The following is a 15,986-nucleotide window of genomic DNA, read 5'->3' as shown; positions in this document are numbered from 1 at the left end:
TTTAATAATTTCTTGTAAGTTCCTGAATAGGAAAAAAATATTAGAGAACTAATTAAATTTTAAAACAAAAGTTTTTCGAATTGCCTGAAAACCAACAAATTTTAAACATTTAGAATATGTTAATCGCGTTAAAGAAAGTGCTTAACAACAATTTCTCAGTTCGATGAACAAAATTAAAAATAAATACCATTGAAAAAAAAGTTATATTATTTAAGTAAATATAACTAAAACTTTTAAGTTAATAAATATAACTATATTTGTTAAAAAAAATTCTCATTCAGTTTCTCCTAAAAGATGAAGACTATTGAAATTTAGGAATTCAACGCCATATAAGAGGAAATTAATTTAAAGCTTCATGCAGCGTGTCATAAAATTCCTTTCCAATAATTTAACGAGACTTGCTATTTTTGCATCACATCAAATCCCACAAAATCATATTCAAAAATTGAATTTGCAAGCAAAATTTCATTTCTACAATCAGATTATGTAAAAATTTTATGGTACTTTAATATATAAAAACAACATTTATACATTTTATAAATATGACATTTTAAACTAATTAAAGGGATAACTTGCGTTTCATTTTCAGATTTTATCAATTTTATTATTTTTCATATTCATTGATTTTATGGTAGTGATTATATAGTAAAATTCATAGTTATTGCAACAATTCTGAATCATTTCCTTTTTATTTTCATCTATACATATTGCACACAGAGAAAATATCGTAAACACTTAAAATTCTGCAGACAATTTTTTCAAATATTGACATCTACACCACTTTAACATGGAATAATCTTAATACTTATTTAACCTGTTTTGCATCATATCTGTAACGAGCTCTGTAATCGATTTTTTCACTCGTTTATTAAGTGTTAATATTTTGGAATTTTGCTATTTACCATGTTAATATGCTATAGTAATACTTTGCAGAACTTAATCATCAATTAATTGATCAATTCGATTTATTTTTTATTCCATAAGGTGGCGCCATCTGTAATGAAATTTGAAAACTAAATTGGTTTCTATTATTTTATAATATTAATAATAATGATTTATAAATTAAACGCTAAAAAGTAGATTACAATTAAAATACAAGAAAAATCTGCGTCTTAGTATATATTTTAAAGTGTGTTTTTGATTAATTTTCTTATTAATTTTATTGTATCAATATATTTGTCATATATTAAGAATAATCCTGCACTTAATCTGAATATTTCAGCTACTGAACTACACTCATGTCCAAAATTAAGGTCACAAACATAAAATCTGCAAAAAATGAAAAACTATTCACTGTGTTGCCACGAAATTTGGCACAGAGGTACACTACAATGGAAGAAAGAACATATACACATAACAACTTGGAAAAGATTTTAATTGGGAATTAAGAAACAGGGTATATTAAAAAGTGTTCCATTATGAATCAGAGATAAAACATTTATTTCGGGAAAAGCCTGTCTAATATGGAGTGTGACCACCATGCACTGCTATACAGGCTTCACAACGAGATTTCATACTGTTTATGAGGGTGTCAATAAATGCTTGGGGCGACAAAGCCCATTATTCCAAAAGCGCGGCTTTTAACTCTTGGAGGGTATGAGGAGGGTGGTTACGCTGTGCAATGGCTCTTCCGAGACCATCCAAATATGTTCAATAGGATAGGGAACCGGAGACCTCGAGGACCAGTCCATACGTCGAATATCTTCCACAAGAAAATCATCAACCATCTAAGTTCTGTGTCGACGCGCATTATCGTCCATAAACATGAAGTCTGGGCCAAAAGCACCACGGAACAACCTCACATAGGCTTCAAGGATCTCATCCCTATAGCGATGTGCGTTGACAGTGCCCGCATCGAAGACGTGCAGTGGTGTACGATTGCCCGACATTATGCCACACCAGACAAGGATTGCTCTGCCACTAAATCTGTCGATTTCTTTTACGTAGGAGGGATGATAGATAGCTCCTCACTCTTTCCAGGTGAAGATTCGGCAAGTGTCACTCTGTGTGGTAAATCTCGACTCATCACTGAAAAGAACACGACCCCATTCTTGCTGTGCCCAAGACTGATGTGTTCGGCACCATAACAATCGGGCTTTTCTATTGGATGCAGTCAAAGGGACGCACTCAACTGGTCAACGGTCATAAAGGGCTCTCTCTGCTAGATATTTGTCTGAAAATTCTTATTCCAGACGCAGCAGCAAGGTCACGAGCGAGTTGAGGAGTCGTTGTCAGCCTATGCCGTCGTTCGCTTAATGCCAAATAGCGATCCTGTGTAGGCGCTGTTGCTCTGTGACGGCCTTGGCCGGCCTTCCTGTTTACAGTACCACTTGTTTAGAATTGATTCCACAGCCTGGATACCACTTTCAGTGCCGCTTGTAACCATCGAGCCACCTCCGCATGGGACTGCCCAGCTTCAAGCTTGCCAACGGTTCTCCAACTCAAGGAATGGTCTAAACGATTGTGAGAACTCATTCTCACTGGAAACAGGTTAAATTTTTTGATTTAATGCAATATTCACAAAATTACTGGCAAAATTCCCAGATGCCTAAACGGTCTAATTTCAGTAGTTCCTCAAAAACTAACGCTAAACAACATTTTTTCCCACAACAAAGGTTAATATCGTGTTTCCGGTGCCTTCATAATATATAAAATATAATTTGTTTAAATTTTACTGGTAGCCATTTAGAATTACTTTGAAAACATTTTTGTGACCTTAATTTTGGACATGAGTGTATATGAAGTGCTTCAGGCCAATATTTGTGACTAAAACTTTGTTTCATTAATAAATTATAAAACAATCTCTTTATCAGATATCTCGTTAAAATTAAAACGGATTCTGACTTAATACAAAATAACAAATAAAAAAATAAATTATTTTCACCGTTTCATTAAGTAAACTAATTATTGTGTGAGCATTCGCTCCAGTACTTATTAGGCGCCGAAATCAGACAAACACGTAACATCCTAGTGAATTGTGACTCCACGTCGAATGGACTGCTACGATATAAAAAGTGAATATTAATTTAAAGTTAATCTTTTGCGCATGATTTTGTGATATCATCATTCGTATTTTTCTATATAATTGATAAATTATGACAATGTAACGGAAACACGTAGCTGCTTCAATCTGAATAAACTTGAAGATTAACCAAGTTAGATCAGTCATGATGATATGACTTATTGGTATGGTCTAAATTCATTTGAAGCATTATTCATTGTAATGAATTGCGTCAAGAATGAAAGCTCTCCCTTTATCAGCTCTTGTCTATATTCTTCTTCCAACTTTTTGATGTCACTGCTACCTACCTTTAGTTCTATAATCGGTTAGAAACAAACTCCACAAGCAATTACACAAAAATCTTCGAGTTCAATCAATAACGTGGCCAAGCCAAAGCTTCTTCCATAGAGAAATAAGAGTTCTATTGACACTAGAGCTAAATATAGACCAATAGCGAATATATAGTCATGATCTTGTATTTGAAGTCACGATGTTTCCAAGACACTCATTCTGCGAAACATCGCTCTCTAAGAGAGTCAATATATTGCATTTTGTTTTATATTGCATTTTGTTTGTTTTGTTTGTTGGTTAGGGCAAGTATACATTAAGCGAGTTTTGGCTGTAACATCAAAGAAAGAAATTTTATTTAATTTAAATAAATTAAATTAATTTTACTTCAAATTTTTAAAAAAAAATGTGAGGTAACAAAATTATCTCACATTTTTTTAAATACGTCTTAAAATAATACGTAGGTAAAAAAATATGCGTAATTTTCCAGAAACAATTTGAAACGGAGGTAATTTATTCCTTGTTTAAATGTTATGTTAACACACTATTTAGAGAATACACATAATTCGGCTTCGTATCTTAAAGATATGCACGAATTTGTTCATTTATCTCTTATTGAAAGCATACTTCCAATAGTAGCTCGTTTTACGCAACAAAATCAAGGTTACATCAAATAACTGATCACATGAAAAAACATTTTTTTTTTTTCAATAATATTTTTTCACTGTAAACATTCATATTAGCATCTTCTATCGGCGACCTTCCGAACAACAATTCTTTTGTTGTTAAAAAGTTTTCTTCTCTAAGAGTGCTTTAATCATGGATTGAACTTCTATGTTATTATTTGTTCCTTTTACTTTATCGCATACAAATAAAGAGAAAAAAAAACGGGATTCGATTGAAATTCCATCCTTAGTACTTTGAAAAATCTTAAGATTTTCCTAAGTATTTTGATTATATATATATATATAATGTGTGTGCTTCATGGCGTTTTTAAAATCTTAATTAATTTCCTAACTTTTATTTTAAATTAGCCCATATTACTGTATTATAAAATTTTCTCTTATTTTCTAATCCAAATCCCACTTTCTTTTTATCTAACTAATGCCAACACTTGCTCTCAAAATTACTTTTTTTCCCTCACTAAATACGAAGGAATAAAAATCCGTAGCGTCTTTCCAAGTTTTTCAAAGATATCTAAGATTCCCATTCCTGAGCCGACAAGTATTATAGAAATCCCTTTCGGAATCTCTTAATGAAACTACAATGGGAAAAAATTTTTTGTCATTTTGCTCTTATATTGGGATGTCAACAGATGTCTTTCTATCATCACTTCTTCCTTGTACAAATTACGCCTCTCAGAATTTGAAGTTAAAATTTGCAAAAGTTTCTTCTTTTCGGCCAGGCATTTGCAAAATTATGTGTACAAATATATAATTTTGTCTCAAAAATTGTAAATCTTTTACAAAATTTGGATTAAATGCGTTAAATTTTTATCTTAATTTGCCCGTATTAGCTACAGTCTAAAATTTTCTCTTATTTTATAATCCAATTCTCATTTTTTGTTTAATTAATTAACTAAAATAATTAATAACTAGCTAACATTTAATTAATAACTAGCTCTATAAAACGACTGATAGCATTTTCTCGAGCTACGATTAAAGCGATAAAAAATTCCTAATACTTACAACATTCTTTCGAAGATATCTAAAATTTAAATTTTTTTAACTCTACACTTGGCAAAGAAATCCCTATCAAAATTTCTTATTAAAATCAGTGAAGGAAAATATTTCTGCCACTTTTGCTCTTGCTTCGAGATGTAGACTGACGTATCACTTATTCTCTGTATGAAAATTATGCCTCCCGTTTTGAAATCAATCGAAGCTAAAATATCAAAATTTTCTTCTTCTTGGTCACGCACCTGCTAAAATATTTTTACATGTATATACTCTGGAAAACATAGAAAGATCTCTCTGAACAAAATAAGAGGAATCACCGAATAGTGATATTTTAGCGAGGTTTGTATAAAAACGGGAGCGATGGAGTGATGATGATGAAACTGTGAAAATTGAATTCAGAAAAGTAGTTTCATTAGTAATATAGAGTGATAAAATAATAAAAATTATACATACAGGAATGAATGGCTTATATACGGTATGAAAATCAAAGAAAATAATATTTTATCAATCAATATTAGAGACCCTGCTCAATGTGCAATATTTTCAACATGCTGATCTTCTCTGTGAACGAAATATTTCCTTAGCATCATTAAGTCAAGTCATTATATTTTTATTTTTTAACATCATTAATAGCATATTTGTCACTTTATTATGAATTTCCATAAACTATAAGCGGTTAATTAATGGTTTAATTCTGATAATGTGATACTGTAAAATAATTAAGTAGCTACTGATTAAATAATTCAAGTATTTCTTTAAAACTAGGAAAGGGTAAATTTTTACATAAAATTAAATTTTCAGAAACGAATGTTTTGTTATGGCATTCATTAATATACAATTTAAACTTATTTTCAATAACAAAAATAATTCGTTGAGAATGTTCCTTATTTTCAGTGTTGTTCTTTAAAACTAGAGGTACATTTTTAAATAAAATTCACATTAATATAATAACAAGGCATAAATGAATACATTGTTAATAATATAATAAGGCATAAATTAATACACCATTAATAATATAATAAGGCATAAATTAATACATTGTTTATTTTTTTTCAATAAAAAATTATACAATGAGATAGCTCTCAATTTTCAATGTTGTTCAGTGTTGTACTTTAAAACTAGAGAGAAGTAAAAGTTTTACATAAAATTCAGTTTTCTGAAATGAATTCAAATTTGAAGGGATAAATTAATACATTATTTAATCTTATTTTCAAGAACAAAAAATGTGAATGCTCCCTATTTTTAATGCTGTTCAATACTACATTTTAAAACTACAGAGAAATAATTTTTTATATAAAATTCTTATTAATATAATAATAAGGCCGAAATTAATACATTATTAATAATATAATAAGGCATAAATCAATACGTTATTAAAAATATAATAAGACATAAATTAATACACTATTAATAATATAATAAGGCATAAATTAATACGTTATTAAAAATATAATAAGGCATAAATTAATACGTTATTAAAAATATAATAAGGCATGAATTAATGCACTATTAACAATATAATAAGGCATAAATTAATACACTATTAATAATATAAGGCATAAATTAATACACTATTAATAATATAATAAGGCATAAATTAATACACTATTAATAATATAAGGCATAAATTAATGCACTATTAATTATATAATAAGGTATAAATTAATACACTATTAACAATATAATAAGACATAAATTAATACACTATTAATAATATCAGGCATAAATTAATGCACTATTAATTATATAATAAGGTATAAATTAATACACTATTAATAATATAAGACATAAATTAATACACTATTAATAATATAAGGCATAAATTAATGCACTATTAATTATATAATAAGGCATAAATTAATACACTGTTAATAATATAATGACATAAATTAATACACTATTAATAATATAATAAGGCGTAAATTAATACACTAAATCTTATTTTCTATAAGAAAAAATATACAATGAGAATGCTCCCTATATCCAATGTTGTTCTTTAAAACTAGACAGAAGTACATTTTTACATAAAATTCATTTTCTGCAATGAATATTATATTTAAAGGCATAAATTAATACACTATTTAATATTATTTTCAATAGCAAAAATTATAAAATGAGAATGGTCCCCATTTTCAATGTTGTTCGTTAAAATAATTCATCAGTGTCACTCATTACAATAATTCAAATAGCTTATAATTATTTTCAATGTCAGTCTTCAAATATTGATAATGGAAATGAAGTTCTTTAGCAATCATTAATTACCTGCTCAATTATAAAAATAGGGTTCATTAATTATCATAGATATAATTGTTTTACTTCATTCTCTTTCGAAACAGATTTATTTCAAATACCTGATTTACATAAAGTTTTAAGCCCATTCATTATTATAATATCAAAAATATTTTAATTGCGCTATAAATTGACATAAATATTCGTAAAAATTTAACCAAAAAAAACCAAGTCACCTGCCATGATATAAGTGTAACATTTCAAATAAAGTTCAAAAACAAAGAAGAAAAATATGCAAGTTTAAATGTCGAACAAACTGTCCAATCGAGGTTAATAAAGGTCGCCTAAGCAGCCTTGTTAATCATTTGATAATGGGCGTGACAACTGAGAAGCTAAGCTAGATCAAGACAAAAAAAATTAGTGTTCTTGATTTACGAATAGTATAAAAATGGCTGATATATCAGAATAAAATCATTCGAATTCGCTCTCTCTAATCGGATATATCTCCTCGTGGAAACAGCTCCAACACTTTCAACCCACAACATGCTTTTCAAGGTAATATATGACTTTCAGCTTTTTATTTTAAGGTGTAAATAACTTAATTGCTATTGAATGAATATTGTATTTATAATGGAATGGTGTAATATTAAAATATTATACTGTAATAGATATTCTTTAGATCATAGAAGGTCGAAAAGAAATAAACTTTATATTATTGTTAATTAAAGTTTGATTTAGAAACTTTAAACCTAATAATTTATAAATATGCTGTGATGAAAATTTTTTTTGAATGTGGTAAATTAATATTGTACCCATTATTTTGAAGTTCTGAAATTAAACTTGGTTTTTAATTTTTGTTAATTTCCTTTGAAAACTTGAAAATCGGCTATCCAAATTCATTATTTCAATTTAAAATTTGGGTTTGCATATTATGACTAATTCCGCAATTAACTTTTCAGCTCATGACCATAAAAGAATTTCATATTTGACATGTTTAAATAAATTTAATGCCTACATAAAATCGTAAGAAAATATTTTAATTTGCAATAAAATGGCTTTAATAAAATTTGTGAAAAAAATAAAATAAAAAAAGCTTTACTACAAACGTTAATTAATTTTTGTTAGCGCTATTAAATATTAACTGTTTATTACCAATCAAGTTTTATAAGAAAATCTAATAAGTTACTATTATTATTTTTTTATTTGCTTGCATTTTACTTGTCTGCGCATGCATTTTTATTAAAATAAGGAAACTGAAATGAATAATTACATGAAGAATTTTGAAATTTCTCTTTTGAAACTTAATCAGTTATTCAGCTTCTTGTTTCTAAACGACCCAATAATTCATAAGCTTTTTAAAAGAACTTTAATTTAAGTATTTTTAGGTGCAAAATAACATTAATTGCTTAATCTCAGTTCTTTATATTTCCTTGATCGCTACATTGCAAAATGTATGCGCAGAATTATTCCTTTACTCATATTTTGTATGTTAATCTTATGCGTGTGTTTTCCCGAATTCATTTTCACCCCTACATCATATTTACTCTTTTTTTTCAGGGTCTTCTTCTCCTTTCCATCGCCGCTGTAGCCTTGGCTCAGTACGGACACGGATATGGTGCTCCAGCATACGGTCACAACGACTATGTAAGTTATAAGTGTAATATAAGATAACCAGATGGTCCAAACTGACCGGACATTCTGGCATTTATAAATTCTCTTAGTGTTTTATCCGAACTTCGCTTATAAATACGTAGTTCATAATAGAAATTTTTGTAAAGTTAAATTGAATTGAAAACTTTCATTTGAATTTTCTATGTATGTAGAGTATGGTTACCTAAATTATAGGGAGAAATCAAAGAAAAATCTTCTTCCGATTATTATTATTATTACTATTATTATTATTTGAGATTCGAAAACGAAAAAAATAAAAGATTTAAACTTGATTTAGCATGATATGCAACATAATAAAAAGGACTGAGTCATTTGTCCTATTTTATATTTAAAATTTATTCTAGATTACAAAGCAGCGGATGTGTGCTCGCACAAAAAAAGTTTATTTAATATTCATTGCAATAAACGTGGGTATAAATCCTGTAGCTGAAACAATGAAAAGTATTGGGGTAAAATATAATTTTAAAAAAATTTAAGAACTTGTGAAAATTAGAGAAAAGAATTATTAGGAAATAGCAGTATTAATATTAAAAGGTTGACTCTTAGTGTATCATATAAGGAATATGCAAAGAAAAATTATTGCAATCGTTAAGAAATTCGAACTCAAACTCGAGATCCATGTTTCAAATCTGAGTCCGCAAAAGATATTTTTGTAATTATGTCTGTCTGTCTGTGAACACGGTAACTTAAGAAATCTTTGAGGTTGACAAAATAAATTTTGATATATAGGCTTCACTAAATTTACAGATATTTATCAAATTTTGAACAAAATCCATTCAGAGTAAATCTCTCTATTCGGCTGTACGAATATAAATAAATTCGATAGCTACAAAACATAAAAAAAACGAATAAATTAAATTTGGTATACAGGTTTAGGATATAGAATGTAGCTTTTTGTCAAATTTTAAAACCAAATTTGTCAAAATATTGACCATCTGATGGTCTATACTTCCTCAGTAAATTCAGTAACTCAAAAATGCAATGGCTTAAATAAAGAAAATTTGGCATGTGATATTATGTCTACAAATATATTTCTGCGTCACATTTTTGACTGCAATTGGTCAGAAATAACATCAAAATGCATTTTCGATTTTCAGGTACTAGTATATTAACCGAATGCAAGGATTACTCGTCAAAAAAAAGCTCACGCTGTATTCAGTAAAATACTAAAATTAAATCATAGATCTAAATCATACATGTATCTAAATTTAAGTTATAGATATTTCGCGACCATCTATGCCCAGTTCCAAACAAGATATTCCAGGCCTCACCCAATGTGCATAAAGCATACGCTGTATTCAGTAAAAATACTAAAATTAAATCATGGATCTAAATCATACATGTTTCTAAATTTAAGTCATAGATATTTCGTTACCATCTATGGCCAGTTCCAAACAAGATATTCCAGGCCTTACCCAATGTGCATAAAGCACACGCTATATTCAATAAAAATACTAAAATTAAATCATAGATCTAAATCATATATGTCTCTAAACTTAAGTCATAGATATTTCGCTACCATCTATGACCAGTTCCAAACAAGATATTCCAGGCCTTACCCAATGTGCAAAAAGCACATGCTGTATTCAGTAAAAATACTAAAATGAAATCATAGATCTAAATCATATATGCTTCTAAATTTAAGTCATAGATATTTCGTTACCATCTATGGCCAGTTCCAAACAAGATATTCCAGGCCTCACCTAATGTGCATAATTTTATGCTAGGGCAGAAGGAAAACACATTTATTAGAATATGAGAGAACAATTCAAAGGCTACTCTCGCTGATTTTTAATTTTGAAGAAATATAGGAGAACATTTTGTGCAATAATATGCTCTTAAATTAAGAAAAAAATTATTTGTTTTTGATATCTTATCTCTCCGGGAAGAGAGCATCCTAGGATGGTATTCAGTAAATAGGACGACTACAGTAAATATTACTGGCTTTACTGCAATGAACGATTGCACGCAATAAATAAAGAATTAACCAGATATATTACATAAAGGCACTCATTTAAAACTAAATCAATCCAAAAAGGTAAAATACAATTACAGAAAAGGATTTCTATTTTTTTAATATTGATATGCAAATCAAGATAATACAAAACGAAATTTTATTTATTAATATGTTATTCTGGAAATATAATTGATTTTATGGAAGGTTTTGAGATGCTTTTGTGCAGCATAAATTGTACAAAACATTTTATCTTAATCAATCACCTATTTTTTATCTTTTTATAATAAATTACTTTTTATTGTGAAGAAGTAATTTAATCACAAGAAACTTTAACGTAATCAAGTTTTGCTTATCCTTATAATTAGCGAAGCGAATATCAGAAAAAATCTTAATATTCACTTCTATTAAACATTTTTAAGAAAATATAGATATATATTTTTTTTTAATTTTATAAGAAAAAATCATTGCTTCGTCAGTGTTTGCATATTACTGAAATGAGTAATGCTTTGAATCAGGATTATATTATTATAAATTTTAAGGGGAAAGAAGGCAAATAAAATATATATAGTACGCTCCCGAGTATCCTGTTTAAGGTGAAGGAAGAACAGGCCATATAACAAAAAAAAACTGCATCGGCCTGGAATTCTCTGAACTCCTTTCTTTGATCACCAATATCAGAAGACTAAGTTTTTATACCAAAGCTCATTGTTATAATATGTATTTTTTTCACTTCCTATTGAGTGCTAAGCCCTCCATTTTTCTCAATGTGAATGCAACCGCTGTCTGGTGAATCATAGAAGCAGTTACCGATAGCATTTCGAGTTAAAATAGAAGGCTCTGCACTGGTAGTTTATATATTGCACTGCACATTTCAAAAGAAAAAGTAAGTTAAAGGATATAAACTGTTCACCTTGTAAAATAAATTTTAAAATGCCTAACTTAAATGCAGGAAACATAAACAAAATTGCCAATGCAATGCATTGCCTTCCTCATTTAATTATGACAAAAGAAAACTAGGACAGTACTCCAGAAATATCCGGATAGTCGAGAACCGGATACTCGGGAGTGTACTGTACTCGAAAACACAGACGATAAAAAAAAAAGTCACAACTCGCATGATAATCCTGAAGCATCCTGAATATTATAAAATTCACATTTCAAATCATATTTCAATACTGCTGTAAACAAAAATAAATTTCACAGGCCCAACCCATCCCCTTCCAATACGGATACGACATCGCCGGTGACCACGGTGAATTCAAGCAGACCCGACAAGAGCATGGAGATGGAAACGGCAATGTCCAGGGAAGCTACGGATACGTTGACGCCCACGGAATCTCCCGACAGGTCGACTACGTCGCTGACGGACACGGATTCAGAGCCCAGATCAGAACCAACGAGCCTGGAACCGAAAGCCAGAACCCCGCTAATGTTGAGCTCCACGCCCAACCCGCCCAGGTCCATGCCCCAGCACCCGCTTATGGATATGCTGCCCCAGCTCCCCGACGACACTACTAGGCAAGTAATCTCGAATGATAAATTGCTGTTAATTCAAAACATTCAGTTCATATATTATCCATAAGACACTCTCGTTTTTATTATAAGATCTCTTCGGTCTACAACCGAATTTCTTTCAGACTGGAAGATCATAAAGATTTGTTGATATTTTTCAAAACTATTTTCTATATCTGTCAGAAGATCTTGACATTTTATGCAATGGAAACTATAATCACATAATATTGCTCAAAAGGCAAAATATTTTCTATCGAATTGAAATTATTTAATGTCTTCCTAACGCTAATTTTAATGTTTTGTTTAAAAACGGCATTAGAAAAATTGTGATTTTTGCTTACGGGCTTGTATAATTGCTGTACCAATAAGCGATAAGGATTTGACTTCTCTCATTGAATTATTCTTTGGACTATTTTCTTTCCTATCTTTCCTAGAGCCTAGAGTGGGATAGTTAGAATGATTTCTTAAGAAGGAATAAAGTTACCAATTCCACAGGTGGTTGAAGGGGATGTCGTTCTTCAAATTCTTGAAAAGATGAAAGCTATTTTCTGCATTTTTGGCAAAATCCCTTTCAGAATTTTAAAAATTTACTCCGTATTTTAAAACTTAAAAGTCATCTGAAGGTCTTCGAATAGAAAACAAAATATATGATTTTTTGGAAATATTCTTTCAGAAATGTAGTACAATCATTTCCATGTCTTAAAATCTCTCATTTATAATCGGAAAAAAATTTTGCAATCGGAGCCTGGCTAGCATTTTGATTTTACTGCCGAAAATTAGCATAATCGTTCTATGCAAAATAAATTTATTTCTACTGAGTCTATACGAATTTATATTATTCTCACCTATTGTGTAAAGGCATCTCTATAATGCGATAGCTAATTTTTGATAAAATTTTTCTATAATGTTTTAAGAAACAGCCGTAGTTCAGAATAGGGATTTTGTATCTAGTGATTCTATGCGAAACATTCAAATGCAAATCATTATACAAAAAATTATAATGTGATAGTTAATTTCTGAAAAAAGAATAATAGAAATTTCATGTAATATTTTATGAAACAGCTATATCTCAGTATTCATTTTGAATCTAATGATTCTATACGAAATTATACTATTCCCATAAGTTGTAATTTGGTCCACCTATAATCTGATAATTTATTTCTATAATGTGAATAATACTCATTTCTGTAGTATGTACCTAATAATGTGAATAATATTCCTATAATGTGATAATTATTAAAACAGTTTTTAAATATTTTACAAAACAGTTATATCTCAAAATATGCATTTTGGATCAAATGATTTTATACGAAAGAATATCATTAGCACAAATTTCAAAAAGTTCTCCTATAATCCATTAATTAATTTCTGAAAAATTGCATTAGAAATTAGAGTTTTACAATATCGTTATTTCTGAATGTGTGCTTTTTGGAGTTCAGTCTCATTTTGCGCAATTGTAATACGCCCAATCTAATTGTTGATTTATTTGGATTTATTATATAGCAAATTAATCCAAAATTCATCAAATAAATCATTAATTCGTCAAGTAAATAGACATTAACGATTTACTTAGTTAGTACATTAAGTAAACCATTAATAAGTATTAATGTATCGTATTTTGTATTTAACATATTGCATTAAACACTACATTAAATTTGCCATAGCCAAGACATTCATATTTAATTTTACAAAGATTTATGGCACAATAAGCTACGTAATAATGTTTTTTTTTCAATATACATTACTTAAGACATCGACCCTCGGGGGGGCACCTCGAAATGAGGATGAGATGCTTCCGGCATGGTGGTTGGATCTCGCCACCCTGGAGGGTACACTAATAGGTGGGGGATCTGACTCCCCCCATCGATGACGGGACGTACTTCCTTCGGGGAGGGTTGTACCGTGGCCGGTGGCGGCCCTTAGGACTCAACCACAGTTCCCGCCAATTGCTGTTGCGGCGGTCCGATCATTCAGTTTTTATGGTTTAAATCCGTGTGCCTTAGGGCGGGTCGGAGAGTTAGAAGGTTGACTTACTTAAGACATCATGATTACAAAATTGCCTCTACTTCTTTGACAAGGTATTCGGCAACATTTTTGTTATTTTACCATATCGTGCACATGTTATTAATTCATTAGGTTGGCACCATTAATATAAGAAATCTGATTAAAGTAATAAATATATAGAATAAACAAGAATAATTCATGTATAATATAAAAAATATAAATTTTCCTTTCATTATACAAAAATGAAACGAACTGTTGTATTAACTGTTATATTTTTCTTTGTTTTTATATTATTCTTTTTATATTCCAGATCAAGAAAATAATTCAAGGCTTCATCTCACCAATCTCACTATACAAATCACTAGATTAAATTATGTATCTCTCTATCTCTCTGTTCCACTCCCTTGCACTTCTTATGCAATAGCAGATGGTATTTAGTCTCCTGAAATTTATTGATTATTTATTACCCATAAAAGAAATTTCTTGGAGACAAATTATCACACAAGTTTCTGAATTTATTTATTTATTTTCTTGACAATACTCTTGTGTCTTTGTAAATGTCTTTGAAAAATTATAGAAAATAAAACATTTCTTTAAAAAAATCTAGTATTTCCCTTTTTTTAATTAGATATTATGATATGAACATGCCTTAATTTGTGTAAGTAAAATGACAATTTTAATACCCAATATGTGAGCTGGCTTGATTCATTACAATTCAGTTCCATCAAAATATTAAGTTCGAACAAAAGGCAAATTTTGATCAGTAATTCTATCTCAAATCTTCTTAAAATACATATGTAAGCCTTAAATGGGATAGCTTAAAACAATATTGGAACCATCAAAGGAAAATAACTTCCAATAATAACTTTTTATCAAATTTTTCTCTATTTCTTTGCAGTCAAATGAAGCTAAAAATATTTCTTGGTAAAAGGAATATTTAAATTAGGAAGATTTTAATTTAAACCAGTTAAACTTCCTTTTATTACTATTAAGAAAGCAATCATTAGTTAATGTATAAAGAATCCAGTTGCTCTAAACATTTCGGGTGAAAATCGAATCAGAAAATTCTATTTTCCAAATAAAGAAAAGGAAAAATAATGGAAAAATCCTTATTATATTAAAGAACATTTAGAAAATTAAAAATGTTTAGTTTTGCAGCAGTTTAAATCATTTTCTACTAAGTATCGACGGCCTTAAATAACTAGGTGTTTAGTTGAAAATTCGCTATTACATAAAACTTGCTGAAATATGTCAAGTGCTTGTTATATTTTTATATGAATTTAAGTAACAATAAAGGTCCCGAATAGAAAAGGTTTCCTGTATAGAAAATCAAATAAATTCATAACCCAGAGAGAGAGTAGTCATGAGGAAAAGAAAAGAAAAGGAAAAAAAACGTCGATCAGTACATAAACATTTGCATCATCATGCGTTCACTGGTAATAATAAAGATGGATTCCCTTACTTTAAACAGGCGTTTAAGTGGTGCCATCTACTGGGTATCTGTAACATTATTTGCTAATATTAAAATGGAAGATCAGAATACACTCAGGGAAATTTTATGAGCATTTTCCACAAATAATTGCGCAAGATCGAAATTAAAATAACTTTTTTGTTCACATTTCATTAGTAAAAATAATATTTTACA

General features: G+C 29.3%; 1 protein-coding gene across 1 annotated transcript; it reads left to right on the top strand.

The window, feature by feature from the left end:
• The first annotated feature begins 1,832 nt into the window (after window positions 1-1,832).
• LOC129984853 (cuticle protein 16.8-like) lies at window positions 1,833-12,343 on the top strand. Its single transcript, XM_056094815.1, has 3 exons — window positions 1,833-1,991; window positions 8,755-8,841; window positions 12,029-12,343. The coding sequence occupies exons 1-3, from the start codon at window positions 1,833-1,835 to the stop codon at window positions 12,341-12,343; spliced, it is 561 nt and encodes a 186-aa protein (XP_055950790.1).
• The last annotated feature ends 3,643 nt before the right edge of the window (window positions 12,344-15,986 follow it).

The sequence above is a fragment of the Argiope bruennichi genome, chromosome 9, assembly GCF_947563725.1.
Source record: "Argiope bruennichi chromosome 9, qqArgBrue1.1, whole genome shotgun sequence".
NCBI classification, from domain to species: Eukaryota; Metazoa; Arthropoda; class Arachnida; order Araneae; family Araneidae; genus Argiope; species Argiope bruennichi.
Note: the sequence above shows the minus strand (reverse complement) of the source record. Positions and strands in the feature narration are given on the sequence as shown.

Bases quoted from the DNA above. Each gene is read 5' to 3' on its own strand.
- LOC129984853 (XM_056094815.1), top strand. From the start codon at position 1,833: ATGTGCGTTGACAGTGCCCGCATCGAAGACGTGCAGTGGTGTACGATT. The intron at 1,992-8,754 runs GCAAGTGTCACT...CTTTTTTTTCAG, and splicing joins TCTTTCCAGGTGAAGATTCG to GGTCTTCTTCTCCTTTCCAT. The intron at 8,842-12,028 runs GTAAGTTATAAG...TAAATTTCACAG, and splicing joins CATACGGTCACAACGACTAT to GCCCAACCCATCCCCTTCCA.